Source organism: Dendrobates tinctorius, unplaced genomic scaffold (genome assembly GCF_039654945.1).
Source record: "Dendrobates tinctorius isolate UK_male_01 unplaced genomic scaffold, ASM3965494v1 ptg000202l, whole genome shotgun sequence".
Classification (NCBI taxonomy): Eukaryota; Metazoa; Chordata; class Amphibia; order Anura; family Dendrobatidae; genus Dendrobates; species Dendrobates tinctorius.
This window is the reverse complement of record NW_027361869.1, coordinates 1,433,481-1,460,933: the sequence shown is the minus strand read 5'-3', so window position 1 is coordinate 1,460,933 and position 27,453 is coordinate 1,433,481. Positions and strand designations below refer to the sequence as shown.

The 27,453-nt window shown below is 51.8% G+C and overlaps 1 protein-coding gene across 1 annotated transcript; it reads left to right on the top strand.

Moving 5' to 3' along the window:
* The first annotated feature begins 66 nt into the window (after positions 1-66).
* On the top strand, positions 67-27,453 carry ABCA3 (ATP binding cassette subfamily A member 3). The gene is made up of 31 exons (XM_073553571.1): positions 67-386; positions 6,792-6,881; positions 7,304-7,559; positions 8,616-8,743; positions 8,824-8,989; positions 9,146-9,405; positions 9,496-9,612; positions 10,298-10,418; positions 10,785-10,958; positions 11,043-11,224; positions 17,889-18,035; positions 18,247-18,376; positions 18,503-18,657; positions 18,741-18,896; positions 18,980-19,190; positions 19,857-20,007; positions 20,266-20,364; positions 20,445-20,628; positions 20,982-21,288; positions 21,441-21,714; positions 22,043-22,247; positions 22,377-22,596; positions 23,101-23,262; positions 23,884-24,041; positions 24,166-24,300; positions 24,705-24,899; positions 24,993-25,180; positions 25,266-25,436; positions 25,506-25,690; positions 26,109-26,182; positions 26,361-27,453. The coding sequence occupies exons 2-31, from the start codon at positions 6,828-6,830 to the stop codon at positions 26,490-26,492; spliced, it is 5,097 nt and encodes a 1,698-aa protein (XP_073409672.1). The 5' UTR covers positions 67-386; positions 6,792-6,827; the 3' UTR covers positions 26,493-27,453.

Genomic DNA, 27,453 nt, shown 5'->3' with positions numbered 1-27,453 from the left:
GACGCTCCCGGGCCGCTGCAGCGCCTTTGTTTGCGGTCCAACTGTCACGTGACAAGCTCTGGGTCATGTGACCTAACCCGGAAGCGGCTGGCAGAGGCTCAGGCCGCTATTTGCGCTGCGATCCTGGGGAGGGCGGTGACGTCAGCGGCTGTCTGCTGCTTCTCCCGCTGCACCTGTGCTGCCGCCGCCCGCACTGTGCCCGGTGCCCGCAGCCCTGACAGCTGAGCTCCTCCTCCTCACCACCATCATGAGTCACGACAGCTGCTGGATGTCGTGACACAAGAGCGTCCGATGCCGGAGGCCTCATCCTACACAAAGGCAGCCATCCACCAGACCGCATCCTCCTCCCCAGGAGAGGGGATGGTGCCGGGAGCCGGCCCTGACAGGTGAGAGCCCCGTCCTCCATATATCCGGCTGATCACGCCGATCACCGCGATCAAGGCAGAAGCAATCGATCAGATCGGATTGTCAATATCTCTATGGCTTCAATGTGAATATTTTCCTCTCCTCCCCCCACGATCAGTAGAACAAAGGCCCCCGGTGCCCATCTGGAGGCATAATGATGCACATGAGCTGAGGGTGCGATGCTCTGCAGCAGTGTTCATTATTACAGCCATTTCTCGCCTTTCCTGCTTGCTGTCAGTGAATAGATTTTTTTCCCCCCTGAGTGTGTCCTCGGTGCAGGTTTCGTGACAGTGTATCGGCGATGTTCTGTATATATGATGCAGCTGTGTCGGATCATGTAGTATCATGATACTGGATTCAAGAAGACCCCTGAAGCGCTGCTGTATGTATCTGCCTCAGCTCTACGGAAGGGCAGGATTGTCTTCCTGCTGGTGTCAGTAGTGCCACAACCATAGATTTATAGCTGTCATGTCTCCCAGCTGTCTGGTTTGTTGACCGCTTAGCGCCCCGACTTCCCGCACGTCAGCTGAGCTCTCAATGGGGAGAGGGGAGTGAGCAGCTGTCAGACGTCTCCTTATCTCCTCCGATCACATAAGGATCAGGCATGTTGAAATCCAGCTGCGCAACCTTCTTTTACCATTACACATAAGATGAGGGGAGTGTCAGCATTCCCAACCGTCGTAGAACTACAACTCCCAGCATACCACGTAAGGATTTGGTTGTACAGGTGAGGTTGGACCCCCCCCCCCCATGCAGGGCACATCAGCCGCTGTTTGTAGACTCCTCGGTGTTGTGTTATCTTGAAGGTTGGAATCCGGTAGATCCGGACTTGCATGGATCACATGGTGTCTGTGAGATCTGACGTTTCTGTACAGGGCGTCGTGTATTCTGCACGTGATATAAAAGGGGAGCGCTCTGGAAGGTCAGAGGTTACGTCCCCCCCCCCCCCGTACATTGTGGAGCGTCATGTGCTGTTTGCTCTTCTTTTATGACAAGGGCAGGGTACATTCGGATTTCCTGCAGCCTCTCGGCAGATGGCGGCTGTTTTATGGCCGCCTGTGTCTGTGCATCGGAGTACAGGCTGCCATACAGCGGGTATATATGTGCAATATGACCTAACCACAGGATATCTCATAGCGACCCCCCCCCCCCCCACCCGACCCAGAATAGGGGCACCTCCTCCCACCATTCCTCATCCAGAGGCCATAAATGTGCACTTCTATGGGAATCAAAGAAAAATGCCCAGCAATCCAGCTCTAACTCCCGTAGACATTCACAGCCCCCTGTCTAGTTATTCTCCATCAGGGGGACCCACTTTAGGAGATCTTACAGATTTAAGACAGAAATGTCCCCTTAAGATCTTTCACGAACGTGACCATAAACGTAAAAGTATTGCCATATATGGCCTGTTTACAGGAGATTTGGGGGGACTGGCTGCTGAGACCCCACCGATTACAAGTATAGAGGGTCTCGGTGTCTCCTGTGTAGCCCGCGCTTTAGTGACCATGTCTGAGCGCCGCTCCTATAGGCGGTGAATGGAGCCGTGGTCACACAGGATATTGGGGATTGGTGGGTTTATCTGCAGTTGGACCCCCAGTGATCATACACTTATCCTCCGTCCTGTAGGTAAGTGATATGTTGTGTATGGTCATTAGTAGGAAGTTGGCTCCTTACTATCTCCCGTATGATCTTGGGGTTGTAAGGTCACCGTGTTGCGGAGGAGCCATCTAAGACGTCCTGAAAGGAGATGACAGTGTGAATAGCTGCCGATCAGAGGAACCCGATGGCCATAAATGAGCAGAGTTCTGCGTTTTGGATTGGTGTGCGCATGGGCATCAAGATGCCAACGGGTGTTATGATCAGGTGCCGGCCCTTGTGCTCACGATTGGTAGGTTGGCCTATAAAGGTCCGCAGGTGGGGGGATGGGGTGCCATTGATAAGTGCACCAGATGGTCCATGTATTCATTCACCATCTCAATAGCTATGGTGACGGCCGGCGCTCAGTGAAGGGCTGTGTGCGCTCCTTGTGCATGCACCCACCACTGGCACTGCCGCCTATGGGCACAAGTTCATTATGTATTGGCTCGGAGCATAATGAATGCAGCCTATAATCCCACCCGTACAGCAGGCATCCATGTGGCCCATCTTATAATATGATGGCTTATTGCAAGAATATCTCATGATTGTGGGGGTCTGAAATGCACAGCATGAAGGGGCCACAGCGCAGGTGCGCCCCCTGCCACCCACATGTGGAGGTAACACCATCATCAGTAGGGGTCCTAGAGGATAGCGCCCTCCCCTCCCTTTCTCCACCCTTTCCCCCCCCAAATCATAAAATTATGCGACTTTATAAATGAAGCTTATTTAGTCTTAAAGGGGTTGTCATCATAGACTTCCCCTTTATTATGCAACCAATTGATGACTGTCATGAGAAACTGCAAGATGACGTCAGAAATGTATGGATGTAAGTGAATGGTGGGCCATGGGATAGACGGTCTGAGTCTGCTACTTGTTAGAGGCTCGTAACGTTGGGGGTCCGCGTAGAGATCTCCCCCTCTATTACTTCCTATTAGGGTACATTCTTGATGGGATATTAGAATGAAATACACACAATGGTGGCATCCATGTTTCAGATCTTCAGCCCTCAGCGTGTCCTGCCGGCTGCTTGTTCTGCAGTCTGTGGAGGGTTTTATAATGAAGTGTTGTTGGGTCACGTGTCTCGGTGTTGTCTCATGGGATGGACTGGATGATCACAGGCGTATAATTATCAGGACTCGTCTACCCCTCAGGAGGCGTTTAGCACCCGGTGCCTGACAGCGTGGTGGTGCCAGGCTCAGTAACACAATGCCCGGTGTCTGTGATCACTGAGCACCTTGCAGGGTCAGCCCGAACCTCAGGGCTCGCTGGTCACATAGACCCCATAGGCCTCCATGCATCAGACTTGTTTTCCAGCAGATCCAACAGGCAATCAGACTGAGATCTAGAGAATTCGGAGACAAGTCATCACCTTGATCTTTGTCTCGTTCCACAGAGCGTCGCTGACCGACCATTATACTGCTGATAGGAGCCCTGTTATCTGGGAATCAATCCCACTCTCCAGGAAAGGTACACGTGCAGGGGCAGACATACCATTGGTGCAACCTGTGCCGACGCACGGGGGTCCAAGTGTGAAAGGGCAACTTCTACCTCCAGAGCGGCTACTATCTCAGACATATACAGGGAGCACAATGATGAGATATTGGACTGCAAAGGGCCCAAATACTGTTCTTGTAGAGGGGCCTCTCCTGTCTGTGTCCTCCCCTGTGTAATGAGTCTGAACGTTGTTAGGTGGGTGTCACATCCACTTGATGGAAGGGCACAAGGTTCCCAGCAGGACACTGCCCATCACACGGTCTCCACCATCTTGTCTTCTTCCCATAGTGCCATCTCTTCTGTGTAAGTAACGCATGTGCACCGGCCATCCACATGATGGAAAACGGAATTTATCAGACCAGGCACCTTCTACCATTACTGCTGGTCCAGTTCTGATGCTCGTGTGCCCGATTAGGACTTATGACAGTGGAAGGACTCACTTTTATATTGTAGCTGTGATGGTCTGCATGCCCTGATACTTTTCTACCATAACCACGATGCTCTGCGCGCCCTGGCGCCTTTCTGATGTGGCTGTGGCACTGTGCACACCCTGGCGCTTTTCTGACGTGGCTGTAGCAATCTGCGCGCCCTGGTACCTTTCTGACGTGGCTGTAGCACTCTGCACGCCCTGGCACCTTTCTGACGTGGCTGTGGCACTCTGCACGCCCTGGCACCTTTCTGACGTGGCTGTAGCACTCTGCGCTCCCTGGCACCTTTCTGACGTGGCTGTAGCACTCTGCGCGCCCTGGCACCTTTCTGACATAGCTGTAGCACTCTGCACGCCCAGACGCCTTTCTGACGTGGCTGTAGCACTCTGCGCGCCCTGGCACCTTTCTGACGTGGCTGTGGCACTCTGCGCGCCCTGGCACCTTTCTGACGTGGCTGCGGCGCTCTGCACGCCCTGGCACCTTTCTGACGTGGCTGCGGCGCTCTGCACGCCCTGGCACCTTTCTGACGTGGCTGCAGCACTCTGCGCGCCCAGACGCCTTTCTGACGTGGCTGCGGCGCTCTGCACGCCCTGGCACCTTTCTGACGTGGCTGCAGCACTCTGCGCGCCCAGACGCCTTTCTGACATGGCTGTGGCACTCTGCGCTTCCTGGCGCCTTTCTGACGTGGCATGAACTTCACCACTTTGTGATCCTGTAACTTTTCTGTAGGATCAGACCAGACTTGCGTCGACACTCCACATCGGTACCTTGGGCGTCTATGACCCTGTCTCCAGTTCACTTTTCTCATTGTTGTACCCAACATCCTATTCTAGAGCCGCTCCGACCCAGTCATGTATGCCACCGTTTGGTCTGTGCCGCAGTCGCTCCTTTCAGAATTACTCAGTTTTCCTTCTTCAAATCTTTAGAGCTGACGGATCGCTTCCTATTATGGATACTTTATCCTCCCCCCCCCCCCCATAAAAAGCATGGCCGCTGTGTACACAGAAATAATAAAGCTTGGAAAGCGGGACGCGCAAAGCACATAGTCATGATGGGTTACACTATCCAAACAGTCGGCACAGGATGGTGGCCCGGCATTCAAGTCTGCTGTCACCGGGGACATACTGAGCTACCACCATCGCAATATGTTCTACGATACGATCTGTACCAAAAGCCATGTTACGCCGCTCTGCAGAGCATCGCATGTGCAGAGCGTGGCACCATGCAGCATCGCATGTGCAGAGCGTGGCACCATGCAGCATCGCATGTGCAGAGCGTGGCACCATGCAGCATCGCATGTGCAGAGCGTGGCACCATGCAGCATCGCATGTGCAGAGCGTGGCACCATGCAGCATCGCATGTGCAGAGCGTGGCACCATGCAGCATCGCATGTGCAGAGCGTGGCACCATGCAGCATCGCATGTGCAGAGCGTGGCACCATGCAGCATCGCATGTGCAGAGCGTGGCACCATGCAGCATCGCATGTGCAGAGCGTGGCACCATGCAGCATCGCATGTGCAGAGCGTGGCACCATGCAGCATCGCATGTGCAGAGCGTGGCACCATGCAGCATCGCATGTGCAGAGCGTGGCACCATGCAGCATCGCATGTGCAGAGCGTGGCACCATGCAGCATCGCATGTGCAGAGCGTGGCACCATGCAGCATCGCATGTGCAGAGCGTGGCACCATGCAGCATCGCATGTGCAGAGCGTGGCACCATGCAGCATCGCATGTGCAGAGCGTGGCACCATGCAGCATCGCATGTGCAGAGCGTGGCACCATGCAGCATCGCATGTGCAGAGCGTGGCACCATGCAGCATCGCATGTGCAGAGCGTGGCACCATGCAGCATCGCATGTGCAGAGCGTGGCACCATGCAGCATCGCATGTGCAGAGCGTGGCACCATGCAGCATCGCATGTGCAGAGCGTGGCACCATGCAGCATCGCATGTGCAGAGCGTGGCACCATGCAGCATCGCATGTGCAGAGCGTGGCACCATGCAGCATCGCATGTGCAGAGCGTGGCACCATGCAGCATCGCATGTGCAGAGCGTGGCACCATGCAGCATCGCATGTGCAGAGCGTGGCAGCATCGCATGTGCAGAGCGTGGCAGCATCGCATGTGCAGAGCGTGGCAGCATCGCATGTGCAGAGCGTCGCAGCATCGCATGTGCAGAGCGTCGCAGCATCGCATGTGCAGAGCGTCGCATGTGCAGAGCGTCGCAGCATCGCATGTGCAGAGCGTCGCACCATCGCATGTGCAGAGCGTCGCACCATGCAGCATCGCATGTGCAGAGCGTCGCACCATGCAGCATCGCATGTGCAGAGCGTCGCACCATGCAGCATCGCATGTGCAGAGCGTCGCACCATGCAGCAGCGCGCGTGCAGAGCGTCGCACCATGCAGCAGCGCCGGCGTGTGCAGAGCGTTGCTTTATTCACCTTTTTCTTTCTGGAATGCAGCACCAAAGTGCTCAACTTGAGTTCTTGCACCATGGCTGGTTTGTGTCGCAATGCTCTGCGTCATCGCTCCCGTCCCCCAGCTAAAGTGTGCTACTCTCCGTAATCAGAGACATTCTAGGGTACTTAAGAGCGACAAGGGCTTAGCGTTCACAGAGCGGCCACTGGCCCCATCCAGTGCGTTACACAATCCAGCTCTCTGTAGGGCGTGAAGGAAACCCGCCATCGGTGCTTCTTGGGCGTTTGTGTCCAATGGGGAAGTCACTATCGGTCTGAGTGGTATCCTGCAGGATTCGTGTAACAAGGGGGTGGTGTATTAGGGTTTTCATCCATTTCCTCCCCTGCTCACCCTCCACTTGCTCCTTACAGATTGTGAGTAACGGTCGTCTGCTGGAGTGATCCACCATGGCGGTGTTACGGCAGCTGTGGCTCCTTCTATGGAAGAATTACATCTTACAGGTACGTAAGGGCACGGTATGGCGGTGGTATTATCAGGCAGCTAGTCCTGGGTCATGGGGGGATATGTGACATGGCAGATATTGTGTATATAGCATGGCCTGTACATCTGACACTGAGCACAGGAAGGGGCTTTTATACTACGGAAACCTGCAGCGTCATATGAGATGTACAGACCAATGCCTGTTCCTTTAAGCGTGTGTTACAGGGTATTTCTACCCCTGAAAACCATGGTAAATGTAAGTAATCGTTGGGCTCGGACCTCCATTCATCCTGCAGATCTGATGCTGAGTCTCCTTCACTTGTTTTCCATGTAGTGGGGCCAACATAGAGGTGACCAGGCGTAGAGCCGAGCATGTGGATGCCAGCCCCCCCCCCACCGATTGACTTTTAAAGCTTTTTGATTTTGTCTCCACTCCCCTTAGAAACGTCAGGTCCTGGTGACGGTGATCGAGCTTGCACTGCCGCTCCTGTTTTCTGTTATCCTGATTGCATTGAGGCACAGAGTCGAGTCTAAGAACCACCCCAGTGCGACCACGTACCCGAATGTGGACTTTCTCAGGGTGCCCGGAATGTTTCGTATTATGGGACCTTGGGATCTGGCCTACGTCCCGTCCAATAGTAATGTTGTGCGGGACGTTGTGAGAGCAGTGGAGAAGAACCTGGCTATTGATATCCGAGGTAAGGCATCTTAATCTGCTGGTCCCATATATCTGAAATAAGGCATCCTACTTTAGTGGTCCCATATATCCGAGCTAAGGCAGCCTACTCTGGTGTTCCCATATATCTGAGCTAAGGCAGCCTACTCTGGTGTTCCCATATATCCGAGCTAAGGCAGCCTACTCTGGTGTTCCCATATATCCGAGCTAAGGCAGCTTAATCTGGTGTTCCCATATATCTGAGCTAAGGCAGCCTACTCTGGTGGTCCCATATATCCGAGCTAAGGCAGCCTACTCAGGTAGTCCCATATATCCGAGCTAAGGCAGCTTAATCTGGTGGTCCCATATATCCGATCTAAGGCAGCCTACTCTGGTGTTCCCATATATCCGAGCTAAGGCAGCTTAATCTGGTGGTCCCATATATCCTAGCTAAGGCAGCCTACTCAGGTAGTCCCATATATCCGAGCTAAGGCAGCTTAATCTGGTGGTCCCATATATCCGAGCTAAGGCAGCTTAATCTGGTGGTCCCATATATCCGAGCTAAGGCAGCCTACTCAGGTAGTCCCATAAATCCGAGCTAAGGCAGCTTAATCTGGTGGTCCCATATATCCGAGCTAAGGCAGCCTACTTTGGTGGTCCCATATATCCGAGCTAAGGCAGCCCACTTTGGTGGTCCCATATATCCGAGCTAAGGCAGCCTACTTTGGTGGTCCCATATATCTGGGCTAAGGAAACCTACTCCTGTGTCCCATATATCCTAGATTAGACAACCTACTTCGGTAGTCTCCTATGACCGTGAAATTCATTCTCTGTGGCTTCTGGAATAAGTCAAGCACAGCACTCTGCAACCCCTTAGGGAATAGATGGAGCGATGTTCGGACATGTTCACTGCTGCTCCGTTCCAACAGGGATAAAAGTGCCCCATTTTGCCGATCCGTGTAGGTCCCATTAGTCAGACCCCCCCACAGTATAACATATACCGTGGATATATCGGCCATGTAAGTGTATTCCATCAGGTGTTTTCAGTACACAGGAATCTTGTTCTATTTCCTTGCTTGACTCTCTCCATTGTCCGCAGCCCGGGGGTTCCCTACAGAAGGAGATTTGGAGAAGTTCATCAGACGTGACAACCAGTCGGGCAATGTGCTGGCCGCCATAGTCTTCGACCATACGTTCAATAACAGCGATGATCCATTACCCCTGCAGGTAACGACTCCGCTAAGAGAAGGCCGGGCTACATGGCGACATTCGTGCTGCAGTAGTAACCGCTCTCTTTCCTGGTACAGGTCCGCTACAATCTGCGGTTTAAGTACAGCCCTCGCAACGCTCCCATCGGTGAGCAGTCAGGAATAAACCCAAATGTGGATCGCAACTGGCACACCAGATACTTGTACCCACTCTTCCAGCTTCCGGGACCTCGCGAGCAGAATGACATAACTGGAGGCACACCGGGTAATATTGGGCGCCCTGCCTGGTTTTCTGCATGTTTGACTATAAAGGGATTGTACACAAAAACTTAAAATAAAAAACCCTAGCCTGTTCCTTGATTTTAGGTTTTTTGATCGCTATACACAAATATTTTTTTGTTGTTTTTTTTTTACCTTCCAGGATACTATAGAGAGTGCTTTCTGGCAGTGCAGCACCACGTGGACCGGGCAATCATTTACCACCATGCCAACGAATCCGGGCAGGCGCTTCTGGATGAGATTGATGTCTCTATCCGACGGTTTCCCTTCCCACCCTACGTCAATGACCTCTTCATCCTGGCTATCCAGAATCAGCTCCCTTTGCTCCTGATGCTCAGCTTCACCTACACCTCCCTGAGCATTGTGCGCGCTCTGGTCCTGGAGAAGGAGCGGAAGCTGAAGGTGAGGACAGAGTTGTGTCGTGTCTCCTGTGATCGATAAACTGCATGAATTACAACCTAATGATTGACCTACATGTGACATTTCTTACAGGAGTACATGCGAGTCATGGGACTGAAGTCCTGGCTTCTCTCTACTGCCTGGTTCATCCATTTTTTTATATTACTTTTGGTGTCCATCTTTTTTGTCACTTTACTATTGTGTGTCCAGGTCAGTATTGCTCTTTCCTTCCAGTTTCTTGCATTTCCGCTGCCATTTTGCATTGCTCTAGTGTAGAACTATGTGTCCATATGGATGCAAACTGCAAACACTCCCTGTGCTGTTGCATCCTGCAGTCATCTGTTTCTCTCCTCCATCTGTCTCTATTTTATTGACGTAAAATGAGGCGGTGGCATTGGTCAGAATGAAGGGGCTATGGTATGACTGTGGGATCAGACTACAGAGGGGTTTGCTTGTGGCCAGCAACCATGGAAATTTTGCTGTAACCGTGATGTGTTCAATAAGAAAGGGGATGTTCCCACCGGACGTGATGACCTATTGATTGGCTATGCTGTCACTTTTGATTGGTGGGGTCCAACTTCTTGGACCCCCTCCCTTCCATATGATAAGTGCAACAGCTTTTCATGGATTTGTAGCTCCCACCGAGGAAGTTGAAATGCAGCCCTGTTCATCAGGACAGGAAATAAAAGGTTTCTGCTCCTTTCTTTGGGTGATCAGAGGGTTAAGTCTGCAAGGATGCCATATGGCCCCTTATAGGGCTGACTGCCTCTTGCCCACATTGTGATGCAGATCGGTCACCTTGCCTTACTTGGCATCTTGCGCGTCCTTGCACCCTTAAGAGACTTTCCTCTTATTTTTGGGTCACTGACAAATTATTTTTTTCCTTTTTTTCCAGGCTAGTAACGAGGGGGCAGTTCTCACTCGAAGTGACCCCACGGTTGTTTTTGTCTATCTTCTGGTGTTTGCCCTGTCCACCATCTCCTTCAGCTTTATGATCAGCAGCTTTTTCTCACGAGGTAGGAATACATTCTCCATCTTTGGATGCCACCTTTTCTTTCCTCGGTAGCCCAGCGCTCCTCTGCCTCCCGGCTTCCTTCTTGGCTTTGGGGGGATGTGCTCTTGATGATTGACATTATTGCACCGCTGTTGCCCCGAATGGCCAGATCCAGAGCAGCTGTTCCAAGCTCGCCCCTTCCCTACGAAATTGGGCATGTCTGATACTGCAAACTATGGAATTAAAACAATTCCTTTATTCTTGAGAATGAGGAGAATTTATAATAAATGGAAAAATGGAAAGTTTTTTGTTTTTAGCAATTTTACCCATTAAAGATGATAAAACGCGTTTTGGATACCTGTGATCCTTTTTTTTTTGTCTCCTACAGCGAATGTGGCAGCTGCAGCCGGAGGGTTCCTGTATTTCTTCTCCTACATCCCCTACTTCTTCATCTCCCCTCGATATGATAGGATAACTCATAGCGAGAAGCTGGCATCTTGTCTTATTTCCAATGTGGGCATGGCTATGGGCGCCCAACTGATCGGGATGTTTGAAGGCAAAGGTCAGCAAGAGCCGTCGTGTCTTCATATCTTGTGAAGGCCAAAAGACAACAACAAGGAGTTTTATGTCATCGCTTCGTCTTTAGGTACCGGAGCTCAGTGGTCAAATCTGCTCACCCCGGTCAGTGTGGACGATAACTTCACCCTGGGCCAAGTGATGGGCATGTTGCTGCTGGACTCTGTAGCGTACTCCATCATCGGGTGGTATGTGGAAAGTATCATGCCGGGAGATTACGGAGTTCCCCAACCTTGGTACTTCTGCTTTATGGTAAGAAGCTATTTTTTTTTTTTTTTTTACAAATTTGAACTATTGTTTCCCAATCTTTAAAGTGGACCGAAAGCGTTAATGTGTCAGAAGTTTTGATCAATGGCTGTCCTTTTTAATAAAACACCTATTGATCACTAAAATGAAGCACTTCACTACCCCTCTGTCTGTGATTCACTCTCGTCAGAGGATCAATCGAGTACGTGCACTCTCTTATTAAATGGGTTGTCACAGGCATCGCAGCTCAGCTCCATTAAAATGAATGAGACTGAGCTGCAATAATCGCTCACACCTTGTGGACAGGTGTCTTTTCTCGTTCGCCTTATTGGGGGACACAGAGACCATGGGTGTATGCTGCTGCCACTAGGAGGCTGACACTATGCACAAAAAAGGTTAGCTCCTCCTCCGCCGTATACACCCCACCGACCGGCAGGAAATTCCTCAGTTTAGCTTAGTGTCAGTAGGAGGTGGACACGGGTCTTTTATTAGACCCATATCTACCTCGGTGTGCGTCGTTTCTTTGCAGGTTCCGGAGGATACGGAGTGAACAGTCACATCCGTACTCCCACAAAGAGACTATGAGTACGGCGTGTACTGCCACCCCGTATCCTCATAGGTCTCTGCAGCAGGACCAGGAGCCTCGCACAAGTAGGTGCCAGCCGCACGGATGGTCCTTGCCCCCCGCCTCCCACCCTCTCGCCTACCAGAGCCTGAAGGTTGGATGAGGCGCGGATTTCATAGAGACAGACAGCGTGGGATTTTCAGGTACCTTTATTGTAAGGCCCCCTGCCTGGGTGAGTATGTCAGTCTTCCCCCGGCGTTTTCTCTTGGAGCGGTCGCCCGGGGGACCACGTTAGGGTCCCTGCACGCCCCGCATCCCCCCACGGTCACCGCATCCATGCAGGCCCCGGGTCTTCACGGGCCTCGTTCTGCGCTTCCCCCCCCTTTTTTCCATCTCGGCAGGGGTAGCGCTGGAGTCGGGCAGTTCTGGGCAGGGACGCGGCCCGGTGTTGCGACGCGTCTTCCGCGCCGACCCCCTGCTGACAGGCGGCCGCCGCAACTAATTTAGGCCCTGGCTTGTGTTCGGGCCTACCGCAGCGTCGCGGCCACGCCCCCCGCCCCTTTCTACTAAGCGGGCTTCTCTCCCGCTCTCTCCAGGCCCTCCCCCCACCTTTCCCTCTCCTGCCCAGCATATTATGGCTAGAGGGCAGCAATTATTAACCCTGCGAGGAGCTCCGCCCTTCCCCTTCCCCGGGACCTGCGCTTTTCTACAGGCAGGCGCCATCTTCACAGCCTGCCAGCCGGACGCAGCTGGAGAGGCTCCCCAGCCCCTGAGCAGTTTCTGCAAGCAGCTTTTTGCCTCTTTGGGACGGCCAGCCGGACTTCTCCCTGATCTGCATCCCCGGACAGGTCGAGCAGCATCGCTTTTGGGGACACCGGACCGTGAGTAGCTCTGCACGGCAGACTGACCCTTCTCCGCCCTCTGTCCCCCAACCTTCCGGCACTACCTCAGGTTTTTCACAATGTCTATCCCTAAGGCTGATCGTACCCGCTCTTCGGCCCTCCCCTGCACCCTAGTCAAGTTCTTCGCAAGTTCTTCACATGTTCTTCGTGCAACCGCAAACTTCCCTCAGGTCAGTCCTCTCCCCTCTGTCTGGACTGTAGCAATCCAATCCAGCCCGACGCCGCTCAGGAGCCATCCATAGCCCCAGGGGTGAGTGAGCCCCCCTTGCCGGGTTGGGCCTCCTCCCTATCACAGTCGGTGGCAGACCTCACCAAGGTGTCTCAGTCCCTAGTAGCCGTTCTGGATAAGTTGCCCTTGGGAGCTTCTGCGGGACCTAGCACGTCCCAGGACGTCCCATCTGAGCCAGCCAGTGTCAGTCGCAAGAGACCCAGGCAGGATCTCCAGGCGGAGTCCTCTCCTCGCCCTACCTCACCCCATACTCCCCAGCAGTCTCCCTCTCGGGCCTCCTCTCCCGAGTCAGGTGAAGCGCTTTCGGAATCTGAAGGGGTCTTAGAGCTGGATTCGGATCAGGATGCGAACATGAAGGTTACGGTGCAGAACCTCATTGCCGCGATTCACCATACCTTCGACATCACTGACGCCCCTGCGAAATCCTCAGATCAGGAGGTTTCGTTCAGACGGGCGGAAACACCTTCCAGGGTGTTTCCCTTTCATTCCGAGTTTGGGAAGATTTTTACCAAGGAAAGGGAAGATCCGACTAGACGCTTTCAAACAGGAAAGCGTCTCGGCGTGCTGTATCCGTTCGCTAAAGAGCTCACGGACAACTGGGCCGCTTCTCCTTCAGTGGACCCTCCCGTATCCAGACTCTCTAATAATACTGTTCTTCCGCTGTCGGGTGTAGCGTCTCTAAAAGATTCTAATGACAGAATCATAGAATCCCTAGCAAAGTCTGCCTTCGAGGCGGCATCTGCGGCGGTATGTCCAGTCTTTGCTTCATCTTGGGCAGCAAAGGCTATATCCGCTTGGGCAGAGGATCTTCGTCAGGGCATTCTGGATAAGGCACAACCGGAGCATTTGGCCGATCTCGCCAATCAGATTTCCCATGCGGGGGATTATCTGCTTTCTGCTTCCTTGGATGCCGCATCTTGCGCGGTTCAGGCGTCAAGCAACATCGTGGCAATCCGACGTACAATTTGGCTCAAGGCCTGGCAGGCGGACTTGTCCTCTAAAAAGTCTGACTAATCTGCCTTTTCAAGGAGTGCGTCTCTTTGGGTCCCAATTGGACCAGATTATTAAGGACGCTACCGGAGGTACGAGTTCTCTTCTCCCCCAATCCAAGCCTCGCAGACCTCCTCCAAGGCGTCAGTTCCGTCCCTTTCGGTCTTTCTGCCGTTTCAATGCGGCGGAAAACCCTTCCAACCAGCAAAGGCCACAAGCACGTCAGGGAAGAAAGAAGGTCTCCTTCAGGCCCACTCCGTCCTGGCGGTCCCACTCTTCCCAGGGAAGACCACCCAGATCTAGATCTGGACGGTCTACGTCCGCATGACTATCATCGGTCTTCCATGGGTCCCTTCCAATTGGGAGGTCGACTTCTTTTCTTCAGCGACGTCTGGTTCGCCTCAGTAGAGGACGCTTGGGTCAGAGAGGTTGTATCGACAGGATACAAAATAGAGTTCGTTTCTCTTCCACGGGATCGCTTCTTCCAATCCCGTCCGCCACGGGATCCTGCCTTGATCCCGGGGTTCAGTTCGGCCATCGCCTCTCTCCTCAGCTCCGGGGTGATTGTGCCCGTTCCCGAATCGGAACGATTCACAGGGTTTTATTCAAACCTGTTTGTGGTGCCGAAAAAGGACGGGGCAGTTCGACCCATCTTGGATCTCAAGTTACTCAACAAGAGAGTTTGCCTCCGCCACTTCCGGATTGAGTCGGTTCGCTCGGTGATTGCCTCCATGGAGGAGCAGGAATTCATGTGTTCCATAGACATCCAAGATGCCTATCTACACGTGCCCATATTTCCCGGACATCCGAAGTTCCTGTGGTTTGCGATTCACCACGAACATTATCAGTTCGTCGCGCTCCCTTTCGGGCTCGCCACCGCTCCCAGGGTCTTCACGAAGATTATGGCGGCGTTGATGGCCTTGTTGAGGATCAGAGGTCTTGTTCTTTTTCCGTATCTCGACGATATTCTGATCAAGGCTCCCTCCTTTCATCAGGCCCGCCTAAGTGTGGCGATCGTTCTAGACACCCTGTCCAGTTTTGGGTGGATCGTCAACCGGAAAAAGTCCTGTCTGATCCCTACTCAACGCCTTGTGTTTCTGGGCCTTCTTTTCGACACTCGTCGGTCATGGCGATTTCTCCCACAAGACAAGATTCTTTCCCTGCAGCAGGGCGTCCGATCACTACAGATCGCACGGTTTTCATCTCTCAGGACAGCCATGAGGATTCTGAGGAAGATGGTGGCAGCAATAGAGGCAGTTCCCTTTGCCCAGTTTCACGCCAGGCCCCTCCAGCAGGCCATTTTGTCCAGGTGGAACAGGTCGGCTCTGTCTCTGGATCGTCCGGTTCGTCTTTCATGCCGGATCAAGCAGTCTCTCAACTGGTGGTTGACGTCTCCCCTCATTCTCTCGGGGCGGTCCTTTCTTCCCAGATTGTCACAACGGACGCCAGCCTCATCGGCTGGGGTGCAGTTTTCCGCAATCACACTGTTCAGGGTCGATGGTCGACTCAGGAATCAGCTCTGCAGATCAATGTCCTAGAGATACAAGCGATCCTTCTGGCTCTCGTCCACTGGGAACGGCGCCTCAAGGGCCTGCCTGTCAGGATTCAAACAGACAATGCCACAGCGGTGGCGTATATCAACCGACAAGGGGGGACACGGAGTGTCTCAGCCCTGGCGGAAGTGTCCAGAATTCTTCAATGGGCAGAGACCTTTGTTCCAACAATTTCCGCGGTTCACATTCCCGGCGTGGACAACTGGGCCGCCGATTTTCTAAGCCGCGAGTGTCTCGCGGCAGGGGAATGGTCCCTACATCCGGAGGTGTTTCATCTGCTCTGCCGTCGGTGGGGAACCCCGGACGTAGACCTCATGGCGTCTCGCCTCAAAAGGAAGGTACCACAATTCGTGTCCAGGTCTCGGGACCCCCTGGCAGTGGGCGCCGACGCTCTGGCCGTTCCTTGGTCACAGTTCGAGCTCCCCTACCTGTTCCCTCCCCTGCCTCTTCTTCCCAAGCTGTTGAAGAAAATCAAGGCAGAAGGGATTCCAGTCGTCCTCATCGCCCCGAATTGGCCCAGAAGGTCTTGGTTCGCGGACATTGTCAACCTTCTCGCGGACGCCCCCTGGAAGCTTCCCGACAGGGCAGATCTGCTGTCGCAAGGCCCGATTTGCCACCCCAATTCTCAGTCGCTCAATTTAACGGCGTGGCTGTTGAGACCGAGGTTTTGAAACGGGCAGGATTCTCTGATCGAGTGATTCATACCATGATCCGCGCCAGAAAGCCTTCCTCTTCCAAGATCTATTACCGTACTTGGAAAGCCTATTTCTCCTGGTGTGAGGCCAATGACATCGCGGCCATGGTTTTTTCGCTTCCTTCTGTTCTGGCGTTTCTTCAGACAGGGCTGGATGCCGGGCTTGCGCTCAGTTCCTTGAAGGGTCAAGTTTCGGCAGTGTCCATTTTATTTCAGAAGACGCTGGCCTCCCGGCCCCAGGTCAAAACCTTTCTTCAGGGTGTGGCTCACACGGTTCCTCCGTACCGAGCGCCCGTGGATCCTTGGGATCTTAATTTCGTTCTTGGGGTTCTGCAAGGTCCTCCTTTTGAACCTCTCAGGGATGTTTCCCTTGCCCTCCTTTCTTGGAAGGTGGCCTTTCTGGTGGCCATTACTTCCATCCGACGTGTGTCGGAATTAGCGGCCCTTTCTTGCCGCTCTCCCTTTTTGGTACTTCATCAGGACAAGGTAGTTCTGCGGCCTCCGCCCTCTTTCCTTCCGAAGGTGGTATCTTCGTTTCACCTCAATGAGGACATTGTTCTGCCATCCTTCTGCCCGAGCCCAGCTCATCCTCGGGAGCGATCCTTGAACAAGCTGGACCTGGTCAGGGCATTGAGAGTCTATCTAGCCAGGACATCTTCCTTGCGGAAGTCAGACTCTCTGTTTTATCATTCCAGACGGTGCAAGGAAAGGTCACCCAGCCTCAAAGGCCACTATTGCTCACTGGATCAGATCGGCAATTTTGGAGGCATACCGGGTCAAGCATCGTGCAGCTCCTTCAGGGATCAGAGCGCACTCTACCCGGGCGGTGGGTGCCTCCTGGGCGGTGCGCCACAGAGCTTCCGCGCTGCAGCTTTGCAAAGCTGCAACGTGGTCTTCGGTTCACACTTTTGTGAAATTCTACAGGGTCCACACCTACGCTTCGGCGGACGCCAGCCTAGGTAGAAGGATTCTGCAGGCCGCGGTGGTGAGTCCACTGGCCTGATGGAAGTTTGTTTCCCACCCCAGGGACTGCTTTGGGACGTCCCATGGTCTCTGTGTCCCCCAATAAGGCGAACGAGAAAACAGGATTTTTTGGGTTGCTTACCGTAAAATCTGTTTCTCGGAGCCTTCATTGGGGGACACAGCACCCTCCCATGTTCTACAACTCCTGTTCTTATGTTTGTCGATTGGTTACAGTTGAGTTGTTCGTTCTGTTTTCAATCTATTCCGTTACTTCTCCTACTGCTTTCTCACTAACTGAGGAATTTCCTGCCGGTCGGTGGGGTGTATACGGCAGAGGAGGAGCTAACCTTTTTTGTGCATAGTGTCAGCCTCCTAGTGGCAGCAGCGTACACCCATGGTCTCTGTGTCCCCCAATGAAGGCTCCGAGAAACAGATTTTACGGTAAGCAACCCAAAAAATCCTGTTTTTCTAATCCTGGACAACCCCTTTAAGTCTGATTCCATATCCACGCCACCTTGAGAAAAGTAGATTACAGGTGTATAGGCAAAGCGCTCACCTGCTTCTCTTGTGTCAACGAATGTGGAGGTCTCGGCACTCGGACCCCTAATGATCAAAACTTCTGACACATCACTGTATTTTGAGGTCTAATATTAAAGCGTGAACCAGAAACAAAAAATACTCTAGAACTAAATGGTTAACTGCGATCAGATCTTCTCTATCCACGTTGCTTAAAGCAATCAAAACTGACATTCCTTCCTCTGGGCGTCTTTGCAGCCTTCATATTGGTGCGGGACTGCGAGAGATGCCGAATTCCTAGAGAAGGAAGATGACGAGGATCCGGAGAAAGCCTTGAGAGGGGATTACTTGGAAGAAGAACCTGCAGACCTGGTGCCGGGTATTCGGATCAAACATTTAACAAAGGTGAAGTTCTACCCCACGTCCACTAGGTGTCACTCTCACAACGCCATTCTAGATATGATTCCCTTTCCCTTCTTAAAGGGGTGGTCTCGTAATGAACACATCAAGTGTCTGATCCTCGGGCAACCAATGCAATCCTGAGAATGGGAGGCCCCCAAATGAATGGAGTGGTGGTCGTTCGTGCATACAATATTGTGCTCTTTTTATTTTCCAGGCTTTCCGCGTGAACGGCAAGAGGCGCGTTGCTGTGCGGGATCTTACCCTTAACATGTATGAAGGACAAATTACGGTACTATTGGGACACAACGGAGCCGGGAAGAGCACTACTTTATCTATGCTGACCGGTGCGTGATCTTGCACACCCATAACTACGATTCCATCCGTTAAACCCTTCATTGTGCCAATAAGCGTCATTGCAGCATTGGGCACGATCTACATCTAACCATCCGTTTTCTTTGTGTGTATTTTAGGCCTTTTCCCCCCCTCATCTGGTGAATGCTACATTGGAGGGTATGAAATCTCTCGAGACACCGCTCTCATCAGACGCAATCTGGGGCTTTGCCCCCAACACGACGTCCTATTCCAGGGTCTCACCGTGGAGGAGCACTTGTATTTTTACGCAGCTGTAAGGGTCTCGGGTGCTAATAAGCCAGCAATGTGCGTCTGTATATGGTCATTGCACCCAAACTTCATGTCTGTGTTTTTTAGCTGAAAGGCTGTCCCCGTTGGCGCTGCCCGGATGAGGTGGAAAAGATTTTGCAAATCCTAAGAATTGAAGAGAAACGTAAAGCTGTGAGCACTCAGCTGTCGGGGGGCACCTGCCGGAAGCTGTCTATAGGGATTGCCTTGATAGGAGGGTCTAAGGTAATAGATCGCCATGTACGCGGCTAATAGATGCCACATTGTAAGGTGCGTTACCTGATCTGCAAACTTTGTGATCACTGCAGGTCGTTATGCTGGATGAGCCGACTTCTGGAATGGACCCGGCCTCTCGCAGGGACACGTGGGAGCTCTTAAGGCAGCACAAACACGACCGGACCCTCCTCCTCACCACGCACTTCATGGACGAGGCCGATATCCTTGGAGATCGAGTCGCCATCCTTGCGCAGGGGCAGCTGCAATGCTGCGGGTCGCCTCTCTTCCTGAAGAGCAAATATGGTGAGAAGGGGGGAATGTGGAAGGGGGTTACTGATAATGGGGCCAAATTGCATTTCTCTGTACAATGGGTCACAAAGAGCACGGCTGTGGAGGAGAAAAGGCAACTGGAATTTGACCCCTTCATTCTCTAGATCAGGGGTGGGCAATTAATTTTCCTAAGGGGGGCCACATGAGACCGACTATTGTGGAGGGCCGCCTAAAGGCAGAAAGTAAGTGTGCACAATGTTATTCAGTATGAGCATGCGCACGGCTCCACCCACTGTATACAGGTACATATCACACAAACGCATGGAAACCTACTGTCCTTTGTTCCCGCTCTCTTGGGCTCAGCTCCGCTCTTTGTTGGGTGCACTGACGCTCCGCACAGCAGACGCGATGTAGTGATATCACCTCCTCAGTTGTTTCAGTCGCACACTCTGATTGTTGGAAGAAGTCGCCAGCCGCTCTGCCCTCCACCATTATACTCACTGCTACCGGCATCCTGAGGGTGGCCGCATAATGCGGCCTGTGGGCGAGTGTTTTCAACCCTGTCTCAGTCCGTGGGCTTGGCCGCAGTAGCCCCTACACCAATAAGCCCGGTTTTATGTATTACCACTAACTAACCCATCTTATTCTAGCGCTAGAAATAAGTTGCACATCCTACGTTTTGGTGTCATCGTTCTGCAGGCGCCGGGTACCATATGGTGATGGTGAAGCAGCCGCACTGCCAAGTGGAAGAAATCACAGACCTCGTCACCAGCTATGTCCCCCATGCCACCTTGGAGAGTAATGCTGGGGCAGAACTGTCTTACATCTTGCCCAAGGAGAGCACCCACAGGTATGACTTATGTAAATGATATTTTGGCGTTTATCGTACCCTGGTGCCCAGCCAGGGCCTGGTATTACTGCGCACCTTTGTTCACTTGAATAAGGCCGGTTTTACACCTGCGTGAAACATGGAGCGGGCACTGATCAGAAGACTCGGCCTGCCGTTCTGCGCTGGTATTTGCCTATAAAACCATTGTCTCTCCCATCGGGTCTTCCGATTCAAGTACACATGTGTGAACCCGGCCTTATATCCAGCCATCTTTTTTAGGTTTGAGCCACTGTTCTCTGAGCTGGAGCTTCGCCGCGATGAGTTGGGCATTGCCAGTTATGGAGCGTCGGTCACCACTATGGAGGAAGTATTTCTAAGGTAAGGGCCCACCATGTTTGATGCCTTTATCGATTCCTGTCTCTTGTAGGATCTCTGAGTCGCCTTCTTCTACATTGTAGGGTGGGGAAATTAGTAGACAGCAGCCTGGACATACAGGCCATACAGCTGCCCGCACTCCAGTATCAGCACGAGCGACGCGCAAACGATTGGTCTGCGGAGGAGTCCTGCTCCATGAGCGACTGTACGGAGGACAGCGGGACCCTGATCACCGAGGATTGTTCTAATGTCAAGCTTAACGGAGGGGTGAGCTTAAGCAATGATAGACGGCATCACTTACTAGGGGACGTTCAATGTATGGAGACGATACGCTCCGTGCAAAGTAATGAGGTCAGTCGTAGGATCGATGGGATGGAGCCTGATTGCAGGATCCGACTACACGGGATTTGGCTGCAGTCTGTTAATATGGAGATGCAGACGCCGTGCAGATCTGTAGAGAATAAAAATTGATTGCAAAACTGCTAGAATTTTCTCCTTAAAAATCCCATTGGCTGCGTGCTGAAGGTGATATCTGATTTTCTTCTCTTTCTGATTAATATTTGTATGAAGTGACTGCATTATGTAATGTACATTTCTCCGTCTTTTCTTCCCCCCCCCAGTGTTCCCTCTGGTGCCAGCAGTTCTATGCCCTTTTTGTAAAGCGAGCTTCATACAGCTGGAGGAACTGGAAGATCGTTGTGGGCCAGTTCTTGGTCCCTTTGGTCTTCACCACATTGGCCCTGATTGTAGGAAACACCTTCCCCGGACCCCAGGACTCTCCACCGCTGCAGATGAGCTTGGCACCTTATGGGCGCACAGCGGTGCCATACTCCCTGCCACCTAATGCCTCACTCCTGCTGCAGACCCTGGCAGAGAACTTCAGGGAGCAGCTGGATGAGAACTATGTCGAACCCCAAGAAGTGATCGGTAAGTCCTGGTTGCTTGGTACGCTCCTAGAGAAGAGGGCGACTTAGATGATCAGCCCCTTTAAGTTGTATACCTCTGCTACGGAAAGCTGTGACCTTGTGGGACGCAGCAGCTCCCATGTGCCAATTATATTTTTTTTACTTCATCCTCAGGTGACCTTGATGATTATCTTCTGGCAAAGGCGACCGACGAAGGCGCCCTGTTTGCTGAACACTGCCTGTGCGCCGCCGAGATCCTGCGTGTCGGCAGGCGTTACAATGTCACTGCCCGATTCAATAACCAGGCGTACCACGCGGTGGCTGTGGCATTGGCATTGGCTGATAACACGCTGTTCAGATTGGTGGCTGGCGCCAATGCTTCTATTTCAGTAACCAACTACCCGCTGCCACGAAACACCACCGAGACTGCCAAAGACCAGCTCCTCGAGTAAGGGGGATGCTCAGAATGAGCCGTATAAGCCGTTTATATACACGTCACCCCTTCCCTTCTTCTTGCATCCAAGGCCATATTGCTAATATAGTGCAAAACTCCTTTATCTTCTTCTTTCCTATGTGTGATATACAGCACAAAGGGCCACCATCTCCAAAACTCCTAGAAGCCATATTTATATACAGAAGGTGTATAAGTCTGCATGCAGAGAGCTCCCTCTAGTGGCACTGTGGCTGCGCTGCTCTTGCTATCAGAGTTTCTGGTCTTTGTGGGAGGCGCTCTGTATATGAACGTGCTAAGATTAGTTTTGCGTTTTTTTCTGCAGGGGTCAGACGGGTTTCGCCATCGCCATTAATCTTCTGTACGGGATGGCATCTTTGGCTAGCACGTTCTCCCTGTTGCTGGTCGGGGAGAGGGCGGTGAAGTCCAAGCACGTGCAGTTTGTGAGCGGAGCATCGTCCTTCAGTTACTGGCTGTCTGCATTGACCTGGGATCTGCTGAACTTCCTAATCCCGTGCGCCCTCATGCTTGTAAGTGACCCCCCCCCCCCCCGTATTGTGCGTTTTCCGACATCCGGTACCGGATCAGAGATGAGTCGGGGAAACGTCACCACCTCCTCGTTTAGGCGCCTGTAACCTCTGCCCCCGTTGTACTTGCAGGTGGTGTTCCAGGCCTTTGGGGTGCGCGCGTATACGGATAACCACCATCTTGTGGACGTGATGCTGATGCTCCTCCTGTACGGCTGGGCCGTCATTCCTCTTATGTACTTGTTCAGCTTTCTGTTCACCTCCACTGCCACCGCTTACACCCGGCTCACCATATTCAACATCCTGTCGGGCACGGCCTCCTTCTTGTCGGTCACCATCATGAGCATCCCAGGTAAGAGAGTTGCCCTACTTGAACAGCACTTGCCTATATCTACCCTCATATTGCCCATTCTTGCTAATTTTTGGGTTTTCCCCTCTATTAAAAGGGGCTGTCTGGTGAAAACAAGTGATCGCTTGTTTATCAGTGGTGGTCCGACTATCGGGACCCTCACCAGATGTCAGAGCAGGTTCTCTTACCCCTGTTTAGAATGGATCCTGACCGCCGCTCCGTTCATTCCCTGCAGCGCTGCCCAATGCTGCGTTTGGCTTTTTCCGACAATCCTATAGTGAATGAAGTGGCGCTCGGGCGTCCGATCAGCTGCTGTTTTAAAAGGCCAAAAAAAAAAGTTCTAAAAATTTCCCGTCCTAACATCCGGACCCTTGGAGAACAGCGAGTTATCGCCTCTTCTGTGGGCAGGTGATGACTTGTTTGCAATAGAAAACCCCTATAAGTTCCTCAAACATGGCTTTTTTTTTTTAGTTCTTTTTCACCTTTTTACATCTTTATTTTCCGCAGCTCTCGACCTGTTGGACCTATCTCACACCCTGGACCTCATATTTTTGGTGCTGCCCAATTATTGCATGGGACGATCATTCAGTGACTTCTATCAAAACTACCATTTCCTGGAATTCTGTACATCGTTTACCCCGATATCTGAACTTGCCTGCAAGAACATGAGTGAGTGACGCTTTTTTTTTCTTCTTATGATTTTGTCCAGCATGGAGAGTTGTGAAACCTTTTGATCGCTTTATTAGGGGATTTGTCTTCACTCCTGTAAAAAAAAAAAACAAAAAAAAAACAAAACAACAAATGTATGCAAGTAGCTTCCAGAAAATGGCTTTTCCTAGTCTACTCTCCTTTTTTTGGAGTACGGATGCTGGCAGTAAGAGAGTCGGCACTGGAATCTTCCTTGACGTCAAACCTAACTATACATATGTACCACTGAGGGGGAGAACATAATGAGAACAGGATTGTTTGGGAAGTAAATCCATTAGAATATACTGTACAGGAGGCAGTGAGGGTCCGCCAGAGACTGTTCTGATAAGCAAAACACTAAGAGGAGGACACAAGCAGACTTTCACTGCCAGCATCTGTACTCTAAATGAGGACGTTCTGATATCAGTGCAGCTGAAGGCAACAAATAGACTGGAGAAAACCCAGGCACAACCGGCCGTCCAGTTCTGCCCACCACACATATCTATGCCCCCCGCAGAGCTGGGGTAATAATGAAGGTTGACACTCGCATACTTCAGCTTTTCGGGGACACTTGTGAGATTTACCGTTACTTTTCCTTTCCAGATATCGCCTATCAACATAACTATTACTCTTTCTCCTCTCCGGGAGTGGGACGCTACTTGACCTCTATGGCCGTTCAGGGCTTCACCTTCCTTTGCCTTCTCTTCATTATCGAGAGCCAGATCCTCTGCCAGCTTTGCCGGTTCAGACGTCGTCGCTGGGTACGGATTTTAGGCCGGGTGGGAAGGTCACAAAATGGGGCTGAGCTTTGACTTTTCTGGGGATCTTTGATCTATAAATTCCTTTTATTTAGCTTCTATTTGCTTCATGTCCTCATCTTTGCAGTTCTCACTCCCTGAGTCTCCCGTGACTCCCTCAGAGGACCGGGATGTGGCCGATGAGAGGAAGAAGGTGTTGGAGTCTCCGATGGAGCAGCCCTCGACACTTAGTAGCCCCCTGGTTATCCGGGAACTTAGCAAGGTTAGTTTTGGTGATTAACACTTAGGTCATGAAAGTATTTAAGATGGGGGCCCCAATGTACAAAGGGGCCAAAATAACAATGTACTGAATAATCTCTATGGAGATCGATGCCAACTGTCCAGCTAGAAACGGGTACGTGGGGGCATAGTTGGGGTTTCCACCTCTCCTATTGAGGAATATTAGATCCTCTGAGGTCTAAGCCCCCCCCCCCATGTATATTCCTAATCTATAAGCTGAATCCTAGAGAGGTCTTAAACACAGGTACCCCCAACTAACCATTGAGGCAAGGGAGGGTATGAAGCCGTGGTCTACATGCTCGCTATTTCTGCCGACCACAACCGTGAAAAGCTGATGTTTGATGGAGTCTGGAGTACCCCTTTAATTGTGCTTCTTTAATTCTGAAGGTGTACGGCCGGCGCGCTCTTCTTCTTGCCGTAGATCGCATATCCCTGGCCGTGGGCCGAGGAGAATGCTTTGGACTGCTCGGCTTTAACGGAGCTGGTAAGACCACCACGTTCCGGATGCTGACTGGAGACGAAAGCGTCAGCTCTGGGGACGCCTACATCGATGGGTACAGCATCCTAAACCACACAAAGAAGGTAACTGGGAGACGCAAGGACCAGGTGTTATTTCTGTGCTTCCATACATATGTAGCCCCCCGTGTCTTATCGGCGTCCCCTCCTGTTGCGCAGGCCCAGCAGAGGATTGGCTACTGCCCACAGTTTGACCCCTTACTTGAACATATGACTGGTCGTGAGACGCTGTGCCTGTATGCCCGCCTACGGGGAGTCCCGGAGGTCTACATTAATAGCTGTGTAGAGAACATGCTGCGGGGGCTTCTCCTGGAACCTCATGCTAATAAACTGGTGCGGGCGTATAGGTGAGTAGGTGGGACGGCGGGGTGGTCTCGTATGTGTCGTTTTCTTCCTATAACGGGAATATGTGTTCTCTCCCGTCCATCCCAGTGGTGGAAACAAGAGGAAGCTCAGCGCTGGCATTGCCCTGATCGGTGGTCCGCCAGTCATCTTCATGGATGAGCCGTCTACTGGAATGGATCCGGTGGCCCGGAGACTTCTGTGGGACGCAGTGACCAGAACTCGAGAAAGCGGTAAAGCTGTGATCATCACGTCACATAGGTGAGACGCTATGATGTGGGGAGGGAATTTGGGAAGACGCACGGTTTCTAATCACTCGATGTCTTCCAGCATGGAGGAGTGCGAAGCTCTTTGCACGCGGCTCGCCATCATGGTGAACGGTCAGCTCAAGTGCCTGGGCAGTCCTCAGCACCTGAAATGCAAATTTGGTAGTGGATACACGTTACTAGCCAAGACATCCAAAGGCAGAGATGATCTGGTTGCCTTTAAAGATTTTGTGGAGACCGTCTTCCCAGGTCAGTGTGTGCCGAGCAAATGCAGTCTACACCTCAGGCAGAATTGGTGTAGTGAAGGCTGCAGCCGATCAGCGGATGCTGATTGTCTGCAGCTGTAACATGACAATGTCACATGCTTACTGGAAATCGCAGTGCTGACATCACTGGGCCAGGAGACAAATATTTTTTTTTTCAATTTTATATGGGGCACATCTGCAATTAAGGAAAAACCCTTTAATCTGAAGCCACCACTAGGGGGAGCTTAATGCGTGAACGTATACAGCTCCCATTGATCTCATACATCTTTATACACTTAGCTCCCTCTAGTGGTGTTTGCCGTCAACCACAATTTATTTTTTTTTCCCCCTCTATAATTGGCAGCTGTCTTGATTCCCCATGGCTGATGGTAGTGCTGTACTAATACTGTTTTGTCTTACAGGTAGCCAGCTGAAGCACGAGCACCAGGGTATGGTCCATTACCATATAACAAACCAGGATCTGAGTTGGGCACAGGTAAGAAATTCGCCGGTCCATCTATTGAGTCGTCCATCCAAAGCAATAGCCTCTACGGCGGCTGTTGTACATTTTCTAGTCTTGACTCAGTTGACGTTGGACGTTTTAAGATTGAGACCAGTTTTTGTGTTCTTATCTGTTTCTCTTTGGGAATTCTCTCCATTTTTTTTTTTTCCAGGTGTTTGGAACTTTAGAAAAAGCCAAAGAGAAGTTTGATCTGGAGGATTACTGCGTGAGCCAGATCTCTCTGGAGCAAGTCTTCCTGAGCTTCAGTCATTTCCAGCAGCCTCCGGAGGTGATCGTAGTATAGAACTTTTTCCAGAAAGCTTGTGAAATCTCTCCACGGACTGCAGACGCCGCCTCTGGTGTCCACTCGACTGTGACTAACGGCCTCCGGTTGCCCTCCTGACCGTTTTTCGCCGTCCACTGATTCTACGTATGACGTCCAGACAAAACTTTGCACCTTCCTTAGTAGAAGAACCACATCACTGTCCCCGTCGGTCTTAACCATTTCTAGAAGAATTGTCTGTCCATAATGACCATGGTCTCCATCCAGTCTAACCAGCCTGCCCTATACTGATGACCAATCTCCTCCAGTGCCTCCTCCTTTCATACAAGCCCCCCACATCAACCCCAATATCCCCCCGCCGCCTGGAATCTGGTATTACTTCCGTCATCCTACCAAGGGAGCGACTGCACTGAAATCAAATTCTACCACTGACTAAACCATGTGAGGCACTGATGGATCTACGATACGATGATTGAAATTGTCGCCCTAATTGTTGTATTGCTTGAATGGAAATCACTACGCTGATTTGAAAGGATGCCATTTTTAATTTTTTCTTTTCTTTTAAATTGGACACTTTAAGCTTAAAGGGATAGAGAAGGGAATTGTGAATACTAAACCAATGGACTTGTCAATGCAACCGCCGTCGGGCAGCGTCGCCTCCCGGGCCCCGCTCTGTGCCTGGAGCTTTAAGGGCTGTCAATCTAGGGAGTGCTAGTTAATATTTAACCCTTTAGCCTCTGAAGAGAAGATCATACGGCTAAAAGTGAATGTACAAGGACAGCTGGCACTGACACGTCCCTCGTTGCAAAACTAACCCCAAAGCTTGTGTTTTTGTGCGGACAGCCAGGGAACAATACGTGCGATGCTGCCCGCTCTGTTTTGTCTTTGGAACAACGTTTTGACTGCTCCAAGCAGACATCTGATTGTAAAAAAAAAAAAAAAAAACACCTCAATAAATCTTATTTATGCTGCTCTTTTGAAA

What these genes read in the sequence shown, in the direction of transcription:
- ABCA3 (XM_073553571.1), top strand. Translation starts at nt 6,828, where the DNA reads ATGGCGGTGTTACGGCAGCTGTGGCTCCTTCTATGGAAGAATTACATC. An exon ending in CATAACTGGAGGCACACCGG is followed by an intron (nt 8,990 to 9,145) that starts GTAATATTGGGC and finishes TTTACCTTCCAG; the next exon opens with GATACTATAGAGAGTGCTTT. An exon ending in CGAACCCCAAGAAGTGATCG is followed by an intron (nt 21,289 to 21,440) that starts GTAAGTCCTGGT and finishes CTTCATCCTCAG; the next exon opens with GTGACCTTGATGATTATCTT.